This window comes from Phalaenopsis equestris, unplaced genomic scaffold, assembly GCF_001263595.1.
Source record: "Phalaenopsis equestris unplaced genomic scaffold, ASM126359v1 Scaffold000002, whole genome shotgun sequence".
Taxonomy (NCBI): domain Eukaryota; kingdom Viridiplantae; phylum Streptophyta; class Magnoliopsida; order Asparagales; family Orchidaceae; genus Phalaenopsis; species Phalaenopsis equestris.
The window spans coordinates 13,051,239-13,067,190 of record NW_018164444.1 but is presented as its reverse complement, the minus strand read 5'-3'; the positions used below and the strand labels follow the sequence as shown (position 1 = coordinate 13,067,190).

Below are 15,952 nucleotides of genomic sequence, written 5' to 3'. Positions count from 1 at the left end.
CCCCCCCCCAAATCCCCTGGATTCGCTGAAAGCTAATATTGATGGGGTTTTCCTTTCAAATGGCCAAGTTGGGCTTGCTGTGGTGATTCATGACGAAATTGGAAAAATTATTTGGTTGTTGGACATAGATTGCTTCATTGGGATAGTTTGCAAAGTGGAGCATGATGCGGTCATCTATGTTATTGAAGCTTTGGATGTATGAAACAAAAAGTATCATTATTAAAGGGGATAACCACACCATTATGCAATACTTCAAGAAGAAACTGAATGGAAGAACCATCAACCGCGGTTTGGTAATGAGCAAGATCTAGCTTTTTGTTTGAATTTAAACAAGTGCTCTTCTTTTTTGTTTATGGGGAATGTAACCAAGCAGCCATTTATGTAATAGGCTGGCTTTAGATAGGTTTGCTTGGTATGCCCATTCTTGTGGCTCGGGTTTTTTGAGTATGGTTGAAGAAGATGCCAACCACACAGTTTCTTTTGTGTAGCTTCTATAGCTCTCTTTTGTACTTTTATTATTTTATATATTAATGCAAAATGCACACCCTTCATGGAGAAGGTTGAAGTGGCCACTAGTTGCGAAAGGAGGGGAGAAGGGGGGTGTTGCATATGGTCTGGAAACAGAGAGGGAGAGATGGGTGCGGAGGGACTAGGTCGGACTTTCAGGGTTCGGCAGTGAGGAGGGAGACACAGGGGAAAGCAGCAAAGTGGGCGTTGTGTGGCCAAGAGCTTGTGCAAAAGCAGGGGAGATGAAGCAGGTTTGAGAGTGAGTTCAGCCGGGGAGGGGGCCTGGGAATGAAAAGGGGAGTCTAGCCGATTATAGGCTCGACCCAAGATTTTCATCCGTCTCCAACAGAAATCAGAATAGTGAAATTAAGAACCTACTAGTAAAAACATATGTACTTCACAGATTAGGTATCCAGAGCCTCTTTGTCATCAAAGATATGTGGCTATACCATTAAACATAGAACGGTTTAGGCAGTAAATAAGGAGCAAAAAAAAAACCACAGCAAACCTGAAGCTTTCCGTCAATTGTGACCATTTTAAAAGGATGCCATTCCGGTTTCTTCAATTCATCTTGCCACAGGGAGCAAAGTTCTGCAGCCTTTACATCCGCATTATCTTTCCGATATTTCTTGATGCATGCATTATAAAAAACCTTCTCATTTAATTCACCCATTTTCTTTATGCCAATTACTGTACGATTGCTCAGAATATCCGACAGGCCCTGCAAATGTGAATTAGGTTCCTTAGAAAAGGTTAGAGTGTGAGAAAAGAAGACACTAGTAATAAAACTATCAGCTTTCACTTATGCTCGCTATGTAGAATTAAAAATCAGAGTTGGGGCCTCACAGCTAACAGTCCTTTTCGAGCTTCTTGCAGTTCATCATTGTTTTTCCTTTCTTTAACTATTAAAACTTGATTAAGGGCTTCGAGATCTTCCAATTCCTCCACTTTTTCTTTTAAAGCTTCATTCAGCTCCTCTATTTTATTGTTAACTTTAGAATCTTCACCTCCCATATGCTTCATTACTTGTAAATTTCCCTTTAGCTGTTGAATTTCTAGTTCCAACTTTTGCTTTGCTTCAATCTGCTTCTCTATCTCCATAATCTTCTTCATTGTACCCTCTTTCTCAATCTGTAAAATTTCTCCAATTCGAACTTTATATGACATTAGATTTTGTATAATTTATACAAAATTTTAACACAATATTTGCAAGAAGAGCATTTCTGGGATGTGAACCGACCTTCTGTTCTTCAACGAGCTTCAGGACATCTTTATCAGCTTTCTTCTGTTCCATGGAAGCCAACTTGAGCGAACTGTTCATGAGAGCATTCTGTAAGGATAAGAAATATTAGAGTTTAAACAAAGAAACAGGCTGTTGCTTGTTGGTGTTTGTCTACTGTTGTCACGCACACTAGTCCACAGTCGAGGCCATGATCATATTTCAAGTCAATTGCAATCTGACGAGATATAACCAATTGCTATGCCTTTTATGGTGTTCGTCTACTGTTTATGCACACTAGCCCTTGATGGAAGATATTTGAGTTTATTTGTGACCAAAAAATTATAAGTTCGTTTTTCTATTTAGTATTTGGATCCATTCGCTTAAGTTCAAAAACGGATGAACCTTGATTATATTCCTGTTAGATTTTATTATATCAATTATCTTTATATCAGATTACTTAAACGGATTCCATTTGATGTTAAAGAGATGTCAGCATATGCCCCAGTTCGGGTTGTCTCTCCCCATCTAAAACTTCATTAGGTTAATTGTAATATCTTGGCTTCTCTTACTTTTCTCTTCGATACTCCTTTGAGAATTGATATTGTGATGGCCACTTCATCCCTTTTATTTTGTGGCTATTGCTCTAATGAAAACTGATGTTACCCAAAAGCTAGCTAGAGAGATTTGGAATTCCTGAGCAGATAATTATTGCCAACAGGTTATGTTTGGAGATTTACCCTAATTCTGCCACCATTGTAAACTTCTAGATCATGATGATGCTACTTGATTTGACTTTCACCTAAACTAAAAAAGAATTATACACTCTAGTGAACAAGCATGTTTCTGCGGAGATTAATAATTGGTCCAGGAGGACAAAAATTTGAATGTTTCTTGAACTTTCCTTGGTGAACTGAATGATGAGCTGCCCAATGGTAGTTTCAATTTCCCTTCTGGCGATTTTATCATTGACGATGGTCAATGACATAAAGAAACATTATGTTGTTCATGTTCTCTCTGTGAACCTGCTAGTGAAGATGTCCACACTATTTGCAAGAATAGTCAATTACTAGTGGTGTTTTGTTTCCTAAGGATTCTTCTGATGTTTCTTCATCTTTGCTTATCCGACTTGGTGCTTGAAGGTCCGTTAGGCGGTGCTATTTTTATGGATTTGTCCTAGTAGACCTGAAGGACCTTCTAACGGCTTTATCACTATAGATGGTTCTCTACGGCATATAAATCAACGTATTCTCTTCAAATTGGAAATAGAAATAACTTGAGGATTTTACCTTCAGCAGATCATTCTTATTATCCCAATTCTAGAGTTTTCTGATTCTTCATCCTCACATTAATTTGCAGAAAATCTTTGGAATGATCTTATTGTTAATGCGGGATTTTCATGTGATGTTTTTACCAGATAGTGATCATGCCGTTTTGCCTCATGGATTTTTTTTTTTTTTTGGGTTAAAATGAAGCAAAAACCAAAAAAGTAAAGTGGCACTAGATATGACTTTATATTGACTAAATATTAATTTAAGAAGTTGGTTGCTCCTTAAGGCAACGAGGGTTGTGAGGTGCTTCTCAAGAAGACTTGTGCTATATCATGTATGGGAGAGAGGATGACAATCAATTAGTAGAATTTCAGTAAAATGAGGTATCGCTTTCTTGAGTTTGGGGTATTATCTTTTGTATAGCTACTATTTTAGCTTACGATGGGTCATCTTGTACTAGACTTTTTCTCATTAGTTATGCAATCTTACTGTCTATAAATCTTTCTCTCTCTCTAATATATATATATATATTAGCCGGGATCCTCCAATAGCAAATACTTTAAAACCAAATTAACAACTTTACAGCAAGTTATTATACAAAGAAGTAAACAAATGCAACCTAAAAGTCCTTCATGATTTTGACAAAATGAAAATTTTATTCACACATGAGACCTTCAATCATCCTAATATGTTTTTGCAACGGTGTATGGTGTTTAGGCTTAAATTGCATGAAAATGGATGCAAGATATTTTAAAAATTCATTTCTAGATATTGCAAGATGAATTAAAAAAAAAAGCAATAATGGACGATAATAATAGTTTTGCCTTGAGGCATCAATCCATACTTGTAAAATTCTACCCTTATTCTGCCACCATTGTAAAGTTCTAGGTCATAACATTTCCTCTTCCTATGGCCATCATTTGAAATTAAAAAAAAAATTATAAACTTCTTTTGTGAACCATGTTTGCAAAACTATTCAAATTAATAGTGGTGGTTTGGCTGTTAAAAAATCACCCATGTTTCTTCGTCTTTGCTTGTTAAAGATGGTTGAAGGTCCTTTGGGTGGTGCTAATATTGTTTTTTCTTTCTTGCTAAGTGTGAAGATATTTTGGTAGTTGTATTACTATGATTGTATTGGTGTAGATCAACATGTTAATAAGACCGAGGTTACGGTAGAGATTTGTATTAATGGACTTTGACTGGGTCAAACTGGGAATACAAAAAAAGGGGGGAGTCCTTCCTGCAGTAGAACACTCTTTTTCCTTCCCAATTCTAGAGTTTTATAATCTTCATCCTCACACATTTATAGAATTTTTTTGGAGAATGATCTTATTCCTAATGCTGGTGTTTCCTTTAACGTGTTCACCAATCATATAGATAGTGATTGTGCTTGTTCTGCCTGAAGAAGTTTTTTTTAAGGTTCAAATGAAGCATAAGCCTTAGAAGTAACATGTTACAAGTCATGGTTTTAGATTGAATCAATATTAATTTAAGTATTTTATTAGTCCTCTGGTCGGCTAGGATTGTGGAGTGTTTCTCATAACAACGTGTGCCATAATGTATGGGGAGCTGAAGGATGAGAATATCTCAGTAGAACTTGAGTAAATTAGGGTGGGTTTTTCTTTAGTTTCTTGTACAGGAATTTTTTCATTATTGATAAAATTTTACTACTGCATTTGAAAAAATATATAATAATTGGGATCTTCCAATAAGCTTGTGAAAATTTCTTTAAAAGCTTAGTAACTGCAACTAATCAAGTTACTGTCCAACGGAGAAGAATAAAGCAAGTTACAAGTGCTTCATGATCCTTAATAACATTTCATTTATGCCTTAAATATCAATCATTCCAGTATGTTTTGGCAATCTATATGTTGTTGGAGCTCAAATTGCATGAAAATGGAACCAGGGTAGTTTATGCGTTCATTTCTAAGCTTTGTAGGAGAAATTATAAAAACAATTAAGAATGGATGAGTGGATTTGTCTCAAGGCGTCAATCCATACCATGCTAGCAGAGGAAAAGACAACAATAATGGTTTTTGGAAGACAGTTTTGTTCTCCAATCTTTTATTTTTCATCAACAAGAGAATTAATCTAAATTCCATTTCCATCAAGAAAAAAAAAACATGGGTTTGACTTTTAGCCAGAGCTTTGAATCAAATCTAAAAAAGGTTTAGTATAGCATAAAATTTAACTGATTGCAGTTTTCTTCCATCAATATTTACTTCAACAAATATTCTTGATGTTGACCATGGATATCTCTTGATCATTCGACCAGGAGAAGTATTCCAGTTAAATTTCTTAAAAAAGCTTAAATAGATAGTGGTTTTCACATCTAAATAGCAGTGCCAAATCATGGTAATCAGTAGGCATTAAAATTTCTGAAAGATTGTGTATAAGGCAGAAACAAAAACATATACAGGGTTAAATGGAGATTCATTTACACCTTAATGATTGATGGTTAGCTGAAGAAATAAAACAGCAAAAGAATTTCTACCTTCCTTTTTGCGTCTTCAAGTTTCCTCTTATCAGAATCACTTTGAGCAACTAGTTCATTATGTTGCCTAGATCTTGCTGCAAGCTCATTTCTTTTAGAATCCAACTCCATCGTTAATTTCTCATTCTCCTCAATAATCCTACGAGAATGTTCTTGGGCAATGCGCTGCATTCTCTGAATTTCTAGCAGAGAACAAAAGCTACTATTACTGAGAAGCTCATCTCTTTATTATAAATGATCATGATAATCCTAGAATATTAAGTAGAGTATAACTTATGCAGAAAGACTGGGAACATAAGAGAGATTTTATTTTATATGTCTCATAGTGAACGTAATTGAGGAAATATCCCGCTATAATTTTTGGTGGAGAAAATCACCTTAAAGTTTGATTCAAACAAAATTACCCCCTCTTATACCCATGGCCTGCTTATTAAAGTCCATCACAAACAAAATTTGTTCAAACTATTTCAAATTTGAACCTTTGTTCAAACCTCATTCAATCTAATTTTGAATCTTCACATGCTTGCCTGCACAATGCCTTCACCTTGCGTACTCTTCTTCACTGTCTCTAGCATCTCGTTTTGCATGTGATTCCATCCATGCCTGTCACAAAGTCCTGTGCTTGTCCATTCGCCGTCCTATCTTGTTAATGATCTTCCCCTTCACATGTCACTCAATTCCATTGATATCCTCCTCGTGTGAACTCCATTAAAGGTTCAAATTCACATTTGAACTTTTGATTCAAGCAAACTTCATTCCGGGCGGGCTTCAATAAGCATTCCACCGTAATTAGAAATAAATAATAAGAAAGGAGCATTTGCTTTTTTTTTCTGAAATTATATTTTAGGCATACTTCTCAGAGAACAAATAATGGAAATATTTGACCAATTTCAATTATTATGAGGCACATAAAATCAACTTTGCCAAAAAAATGACCCAAAAGCAAATATTACTATAGGTTGCGTTTAGACAAGCTGAATAGAATGCTAGACGTAGGCCTTAAGCGCTAAAATAAATAGAATCAAATAAAATGTGCAAATATCACCAGTAACTTCCTGAATTTGTAAGTAGAAAAAATAGTTGATCAATCATAACAGTCAAAAAATAGATATGGATATCCAGATCAATGTAGGTTGGATACTTATAAAACTTGGCATCAGTCCACAACAATGCGAGTGTAGAAAAATATGGTCATTTCATGAAACAAACCATTGTTATAAGACTCGAGTAGCTTATCCCTTTCTTCCATCATCTTATCTAGTGATATAGATTTCTCATTGTATTTGCTCTCAAGTTCCTCAATGTGCTTCTTCTTGGATTCCACCTGTGTTGCCAAAACTTGGGCAAGTATGCTCTTCTTTCGCAATTCTTCTCCAGTTATGTCACTCACGGTCTTTAAATCTCCATTTTTTCGTAGATGATCCCCAATAGGCCCACCTGAATGGTAGTCATCAGCACGAGCCACCCATCCATATATTCCGGAGCCATGACGGTCTTTTTCAATCCAATCACGTTTACCAAAATGATCGGCTTCAAAATGGTTCTCAAATGCCATAGCATTTTTAAATCCTGTCCAATCTTTACTGAAATCCACAACCGCATTTCCAGTAAACCCCCTGAAATTCCATAAAGAATGGACTTTTAAGGGATTAAATCTAGAGAGCTGCTCCTTAAGCCTATTGCCACTTTCACCAACATACTTCCCATTCCTAAATTCTGTTGGAATATTCACAACAATGCCCATCCATGGCCAAACAAATTGATCAGCTTGTTCAGCTTTAGGAGGGTCCTGTTCAACAATCATTAGTTGTGGCGATGGATTTGATGTGTTGGCGAGATCATTCTTCAAGTATTTTACAAGGGCATGGTGATCTGCCTTCACCTTTGCCTTCCTGTTAGAAGCACCAATTCCTGAAGCATGTTGAAGGAGATCCTTGTACTGGTAAAATTGCCTTTTCTTTCCCAAACAAAATGGGCACCTATAGCTTCCATCTGAGACTTTTATGTTAAGTTTTTCCGTCTTCAGTTGAAGGTATGATTTGGCCTCATAATCATCAATCTCTGAGTCACTGATTTCAGAAGTTTCATCTGAGCTAGAATTCATCGATGGAGGATAACTACATAAAATACAGGTGTTAGTATTGCTTCAGCAATTAAAAGTAGAATTTGACTAGCACAAAATGATGTGGTGCCAAATAAAATTTATAAAAGAGGTAACGCATATTACATCTGATGCAATTAAAACTTCGCTTGAATTGGATGGAATCACATCTTAAAAAAGCTTAGAATTAGTTTCTTAGGGGAAAAAGTCTACAAAGAAACAGGAAAACATCATGAAGTTATTACCACTCTGATCCTTCAAACATTTTTTTGGTTCATGGCACGGCAACACCCATGCACACCTCATTAGATGTAGCATTTTGATTTATTATAGGCATGTTCATGCAGATTTTTTAATATAAATTACTCTACGCAAAAAGGATTTTACAATTAAGAAAATATTGCTCTTCTCAGTATATAGGTTTTAATGACTATAGCAGTATTCATACATTGCTTAATTTACTGTTTCTGCTAAAAGTCATATTATATTCTCAACAGCATATACATCCAGGAGACAAGCCTAATGCTGATGTACTTAAATACCAAACAAATGATGGGACCCTTTGATGATGATCTCATTGATCTTCTTCTTTCTTCCTCTAAGAAACTTGTCCAAGAATTGCATGATCTTTCCTTGAATTCTTTTCAATGGAGACCAAGATTTGTGAATTATGCTTGCAGAGAGAGAATGGTGGTGAGGAGATCCATCTTGAAGAAGAATCCTGAGAGGGTTGCTGCACCTTAATATATATGCCAAGAATATGAACCATGAGACAAAGTAATTCGAACTTGAGAATCAATAAGAGATAGGGATGTGGAAATGAGAGAGAGAGAGAGAGAGTAGTGAATCTGGAAGAATAACATGGATTTCATATAGTTAGAAATTGTATTAAGAAATAATTTAAACCTATTAGAAATTATAAGAATCAAATTTATTTCCTTTTATTGAATTTATTTCATTTCTTATTTTAGATTTATTTCGTTGAATTGGATTTATTTCTTTTCCTATTTTATGCATTTTCTTATATCTCCAAGTAATTATTATGTACTGATTAATTGGAGATACAGGATTATATCTTTCCTTTCATGTTATTTCTTTTTTCTTGCGATTTTCTTGTGGATGGAGTGTTTTGTTGAAGTTTCAGCTGCTTATAAGAATTTCAACGCCAACAAGAAGGAGATCCGATGCAACAAAAAGACTACAAAAAGATGCATCACCACTAAGGAAGCCTGCAGAAAGTTTTCTAGTCGAGAGAGAGAGGATTTACGGTCACTAGGGACCTGCAGGGAGAGAGTTCAGGCAGCAAGTTCCTGAAGGGAGAAGTTTCAGCAACTATAGCCTACAAGGAGAGGAAGTTTCCGGAGGCTAAGGCCTGCAAGAAATGGAATTTTCAGACAGTTAGGGCCTGCAGGGAGAGGGTTCTGATGGCAAGTTCCTGCGAGAAGGAGCTCTGATGGCTAGGTCCCGCAGAGAGGAAGTTTCTAACGTCTAGGGCTTGCAGGGAGAGGGTTTCAATAGCTAGTTCCTGAAAAAAAGAGTTCAAGCGGTTGAGTCCTACAAGGAGAGGTAGTTTTTGACGATAGAAGATCTCCTCTGCAAGAGACTCTAGAATTTGTTTTAAGGCTCTGATACTGTGTTGGTTTTTGAGAATTAAGAGAAATTATTTTATTAATATGAAAAGGGGGTATAATTACCTTTACATGAATCTTAGAATAAAAAAAACAAGAAAATTAATAACATTTAGCGAAAGATATAACATTTAAATCTCTCATTAATCAATTCATAATAATTACATTTTTTGAAAGGTTTTATTCATAATAACTACTTGGAGATAAAGGAAACGACATAAAATACGAAAACCTAAAATAAGAAATGAAATAAATTTAATTCAAAAAAATAAATCTAATTCTCATAACTTCTAACAAAAATAAATTATTTTTTAATATAACTTCTAACGCTAGAGTCTCCAGCTGAGGAGAAGATCTACCGTCAGAAAGTTCCTCCTGCATGGCCTAGCAGCCTGAACTCCTTGCATGAAATAGCTATTGGAACCCTCTCCCTCCAAGCCCTAGCCGTTGAAAACATCCTCTCCCTGCAAAACCTAAACGTCGGAACTCCTTCCTGTGGGAACTAGCCATCGGAACTCTCTCCCTATAGGCCATAGACACATAAAACTTCCTCTCCCTCTAGACCCTCAACGACAAATATTCCTTCCTGCAGGAACTAGCAGCCAGAACTCTCTCCCTGTGGCTTCTCTTCCGGCAGAGCATTTCCTCACTCGATCCCTACCGACGACGAATTTCCGATTGTCGGGATAAGGTGATCGGAAGTTCTCACTTAATTCGAGGTCATTTAATATGAAAGATATTTTCCTGCAGCGGGCCCTTATTCGGAGTTATTTTCTACAGCAGAACCTTCTCCAGAGCCTTTTTACTACAGCAGGCCCTTCTCTGGACTCTTTTCCTATAACAACGCCTCCTCTAGAGTTTTTTTCCTGTAATAGGACCTTCTTTGGAGCATTCCTCTGCACCAAACCCTCCTCCGAAGCTTTTTCCTGCAGAAAGCCCTCCTCTAAAACTTTTTCCTGCAATAGGACCTTCTCCAAAGCCTTTTTCTTGTAGTAGGCTTGTCTCCGCCGGTTTCTTCCCTGAAGCAGACAACCATAGCCAGTTCCTCCTTGCAATTTGTAAGCCTTTCCTTCCTATCGAAAAACTCCATGCAGGTCCTCCTCTATTTTCCTTTGCCACTGGAACTCTCCTTATAACTGAAGTTCTCCTGTTGCAGGCCCTTTGCAAGCCCTCCTCCGTTAGAATCTTTTCAGCCGATCTACAGGCCCTCCTCCGGAGCTCCTTCCTCTTCTTCCTAGCACTGGAATTCTACCTGCAGCATCTCTGTTCAATTTTTGCAGCCGGAACTTCCTCAATAGATTTTTCCCTATTTCAGAGTTCTTACCTGTCGTTGTTCATTCTTTTTTTCTCCGTAGGAAATACCCTGCAAGTGTTCCTCCTTTTTACTTGCAGACCATACTCTGCAACTATCACTGCAAATGTCCTTTTTTTCTCATGCAAACCATACACTGCAGCTTTCCCTGAAAATGTTCTTTCTTTGTTTTCTTGTAGGTCATACCATGAACCTTTTTCAAGCAGGTGTTCTTTCTTTCTTCTGCAGGTCCTACCCTGCAACTTTCCCTGTAGGCCATACCCTGCAGCTTTCATGTAGGTTGTTCACATCTCTACAACAATGTTATAGAAATCTTCTTCCTACCTACAGACACTGCAAAAGTTGTAGTCAAAGACAATCGTAGTCAACTAAACATTAGTTTTTCCCACAGATTGTCTACTTCCTCATACTTTCCAGTAGCATTATCTGTTGAAGGTCTTTCGCCTACCCACAAACATTATAAAAACTGTAGTTAAAGACAACCACAATAAACTAAAAATATAACTAAATGCCTTTGGAGTTAATTATCAAGTACGGGACAAAGACTTCAAGTTCTACCTCACAAAGAATCTTCCTTGCTTATTGTTTTATACTTTCAAATCCAAGTCGAAAATGGTTATCAACCATGTTTCCACTTGAGGGAGAGTGTTAGAAGTTACAATAGAAAATAATTTATTCAAGTTAGAATTATGAGGATTACATTTATTTCCTAAGACAGGATTTATTTCCTTTTTTATTTTAGATTTATTTCCTCTTTTCTATTTTATGTCGTTTACTTTATCTCCAAGTAATTATTATGAATCGATTAATTTGAGATATAAATGCTATATTTTTCCTTTCATGTTATTTTTTTCCTTGTCTTTCCTATAATAGAATTCATGTAACGGTACTTATATCCCATTTTCATATTAATAAAATAACTCCACTTAATTTTCAAAACCAATACATATAAATTTTAATCATTATAGATTAATGAAATACATGCCTTGAGTACATGAACAATTCAAACTAATTCAAATTTTGAAGTAAATCAATCTTACTAAAAAGATAAATACAAATAAAAAATGATCCTAAAGAAAAGGAGATCACGTATTTTCTCATGAAAAGTAAATGCATGATAGGAAAATAAAATGATAATAATACTACAAAGTACCAAAATAATCTCAAACATCCGATATAAAACTTCCACTAAATAGTCATATAAGAGCATTTACTAAGAAATTTGGTTTCTCATGGGTGTGTTGGATCTTCAATATGTACATAGTCGACACAAGAAAGAGGGTATGAAGGCTTTGAATTTAAAAGCCAGCATGCATGATGCTTTGTTTGAACCACACCACGAAATAAAATCTTGTGGTCTTATACTGGCAGTAGCAAAGCAAGTGCCAAATCAACATGAAGTTTTGACGAAGCCAACAACTATTGTGAAACCACGTACCAGCCTATATCTTAATATTAGTCTAACAATAATACAAGAATTTGTTGATCAATCTATATATTCATCACCATTATCAAGATACTTATGAAAAATAATAGTTCGATTAGACAATTTAGGCTCGGAATTAGCAATGAGGTTAAACATGATCAAGATTTAAGCCCAACCATAATCTCAAGCATGATTCTTATTTATTCAAGCACACCAAGGGCTTGACTTTTAATAAATGATGATTAATATTACCATCAAAATTGTCTACATCACTAAAATCATCACAAATCCTTAAAAGTTCATGCATCATAAAATCTTGTCGATTAGATTAGATTATAAAATAGTCCTATGATTATTCATGTATGGACAATTTAGTTATAGAATATCATATTCTCCAATTTAATCACTAAATTAACAAACATGATGCCAATTTAGTCATTGAGTGGTCATTGTGAATAAATTTTGTATGGAAAAGTGACAAAAAGTGAAAAAAATGTGATATTCTAAGACTAAATTTACTGCATACAAATAATCAAAAACTGTTTTCCCCAACTGATTTACATAGGTGTCAGGATAGGTGCATTGGTCACATAACAGTAGACTCATGCAAAAAAAGGAGCAAAACTCTTCGAAACAGGGGGTGCAAAAGAGAGAAACATTATCATGGAGAAGAGACAAAAAAAAAAAGAGGGCAAGAAATTTAGGAGAGGAAAATTGATTTTTTTCCGCTCAAATTTTATACAACATAGGATAATGAAATGCATGGTTTATCCGTCCTTATTTACAAAAATAGGTCTGTAAGGATTATTTAAACAAACTCAAATTTAAAAGTAAATAAACTGTAAGAAAAAAATAAGTCTTACAAACAAAATAACCCTAAAGAAAATGATATTTCTAAACTTTTCTTTTCCTTGAGAACTAAAAATAATAAATAAAATAAAATGCTATAAAATATTCAAAATTGACTCAGTGCATGCTCAGAGATATAATTAGATCAATTTTTACAAAGATTTGATCATTTATCATATTTAAAAAAGAAACATACAGGTTATAATGTCTCTCACTAAAACTACCACTTCTATATACACACAGAAGTTCTGGGTCCAGCACTAAGCTCCCCGCTTCCCAGGGTAGAGGTTACAAGTTTGAGTTTTGCTCAAGGCCTTTAAAAACTAAATATTGCTTAGCTCCCCATGTGGAACTGAATTTAAAACCAACAATTGTACCCTTATTTTGAATTAATAGAACAAATAAACTAAGTTAGATCCTTTATACATACAAATTGATATACAAATTTGAAAAAAATATTCAAAAAAGTGGCTACAAAGCCAAGTTTAACCGGGCAAAAATCCAGTAACATTATTTAGGTGACCAAAAACAGGCCCATTTATCACAATAGATAGTCAGGCAGCTCCACCATACAAGCCACTAATAAAGTATATTTTGTCATCAGTTTGAGCGAGAACTCCAATACTGGAAGAGAAAAAATCTTATACTTGTGTTAATAGCTAAGCAACCATTACTTTGCAAGCTAAATATAAACGAGCTAAATTAGCATCACCAAACAGCAAAAGTAAAGATGAGAACATTAGTAATTGCTGAGTATTATTAATATAGCACAGGATTATATGAGCAACATGAAAAACAGACATAAGATAATCTAAATGCGGGCATGAAATCCAAAACCATTTTCATAATTTGTCACAAATGACAAAAAATTTCTCATCAGCCACCAAAGTAACTGATCTGTCCTGAGGAACAAGAATAGAAAAAATCAAGGAGAAAAAATGGTCCCTACTCAGCTTTCTCTTCCCGTCTGCTTGCTCAGCTTGATTTTCATCACATTGTTAAAATTGCGCTAAACAAGTTCATGCTTATCATAGAAAATCACTGCGCGTTGAAGATTAAATTCGTACAAGTCAGCAGTAAAGCACAAAAGGCACCTGAAAAGCTCACTAAAACGCTTTCATTTCCGTAAAAGCCAGTGAAATACACCAAAAAACTATAAAATATGCACAAGAAAACCGGAAAACAGCGCAAAGCTCAGATCGACAAAAAATCCAGTGCTCGAATAGTTCAAATTGGAAAAAATAGACTTAGGATCACAAGAACGGAAAAAATCAATGAGATTTCTCACGGTTTGGACTCCAATCTCCATTACAACATCAGTATTCACCGAACAAGTATTAGGGTTTCAGAGAGCGTTCTACCTAGCAAGATGAGGACTTAGCAACCGAAAAAGTACGGACTCCCTGTGGAAAATGATAGCCGCTGTGATGCTCTTGTTTGAGATTTTCCGCTCACAAATTAAAACAAATACATGAAAATCTTTTGTAATTTTAGAAATATTTATTATTATTATTTTTTGATTAGGGTGCGTATAACCTTCAATAACCTTCCAATAATTAAATTATTGGGGGTTATTAGGGGTATTAACCCAATAACATCTCAATAACTTCTCAATAATCTACAATACATTTCGCGGTTCGACGTTTAACTTTTTTCCTGTCATTCGAGAGTTTTGTGTGGTTATTGGGGTTATTAACCCCAATAACAACAAAATAACCCTCCAATGCCCGTGAATAACTATCATATGCACGCAATTTTACGTGTTTATCACGGACGTAAATATTTTTCCTTATGAGGGGTGTGTATTTGTCCAATTCGGATGAATCGATTTGAAAAATTTATAAATTGAAATGAATAGAGATCCATAATTCAATCAACCTAACTACATAATTCTTCAAAAGATCCATCTTAGCCAAATTATAATTCTTCAAAAGAACCAAACTAGTCAAATTAAATTTTAATTCTATTTGATCGGTTCTGTTCTATATAAATCAAAATTTAAATTTGTAATATTTAAAAAATAAAAAATATATACAAATGTAATGACATAATTCTAACAAATCATATTCAATTGATTAAATAAATATACTCGAGAAAATGAATTTATAAAATAAAATTAATGGTTTAAGATTCCCATAATCATATTCAATTGACAAAGAAATGATTTTTTGTCGATTCGATCCAATCGAATCGTGACCGAATCTAACCCATAAACCAAAATATATAAAATTTAAAATTGTAGCATGAATCATTACTTTAAAAATCGAACAAAATCAGTAAAACGATTAAGCTATGTTTGGATTTTTAGATTTATCCAAACAATGCGCAATTCTAATCTCATTGAGATGCTTCGTACAATGCCAACTCATCAAGCACAAAATTATTTAAATATCTTCCTTAAATCTCTTGGCACAAATCTTGATGCACAAAACTATTTAAATACGCGAATTTTTTGTTGAGACACGTACATATTACCAACTATATCATGTCTTTACATGTCTAACATCTAAACTTTATCTTTTTTTTACATTTGTACCCCTTTAAATCTTTCCTTTCACATCAAAAAATAGCATAATTTTATTTTTTAAAAAAAGTACATTATAACTTTTTATGCATGTAAGATGGTATATGTGGTACAAATTGAAGTTTAGGTGTTAGATATTTAAATGTATAAGAATTGAGGGATATGTATGTAAAAATTCTATTATATATATATATGTGTGTGTGTGTGTGTGTGTGTGTTAATAATATAAAAAAATAATTTAGTTTCAAATTTATTTTTAATTATAATTAATTTAAATTGAATTATATTTTTAAATTATAATTAATTTTATATTTTAAGATAATATCAAGTTTTGATTGAATATTTTAATGAACTTGTTTAAGAGCTTTAAATGTTACCGTTCATAATCACAAATAAAAAGAAAAAAGTAATAGTTGAAATAAGGCGTTGCAATTGTAATTTTTTTTATCATATATTTACTTTTATATACAACTATCTAATAAAATATTTAAAATGCCAATGTTGGTCCCAAACAAGGGTGAAAATATTGAGAAAACCTATGAAAAATATTTTATGCTCTGGTTCTACATTTTTTTTGGCTTGCAGATAATGGTAATAAAATAATGGAAGTTGTTTGTTGAT

At 34.3% G+C, this 15,952-nt stretch overlaps 1 protein-coding gene across 3 annotated transcripts in view; it reads right to left on the bottom strand.

The window, feature by feature from the left end:
- The window catches only part of LOC110022735 (factor of DNA methylation 5-like), a 27,554-nt gene extending 13,310 nt beyond the window's left edge, over positions 1-14,244 (bottom strand). The window contains exons 1-6 of one of the 3 annotated variants that reach the window (XM_020721812.1): positions 14,169-14,244; positions 6,701-7,608; positions 5,492-5,673; positions 1,748-1,837; positions 1,354-1,638; positions 1,016-1,228 (exon numbers count right to left, since the gene is read on the bottom strand). In XM_020721812.1, the coding sequence (XP_020577471.1) occupies positions 1,016-1,228; positions 1,354-1,638; positions 1,748-1,837; positions 5,492-5,673; positions 6,701-7,595 (1,665 nt within the window). In that variant the 5' untranslated portion in view covers positions 7,596-7,608; positions 14,169-14,244. Of the gene's footprint in view, positions 1-1,015; positions 1,229-1,353; positions 1,639-1,747; positions 1,838-5,491; positions 5,674-6,700; positions 7,609-13,756; positions 13,876-14,095 lie in introns of those variants that run through there. The other 2 variants (XM_020721822.1, XM_020721830.1) reach the window with 2 other exon arrangements.
- Positions 14,245-15,952: the final 1,708 nt, after the last annotated feature.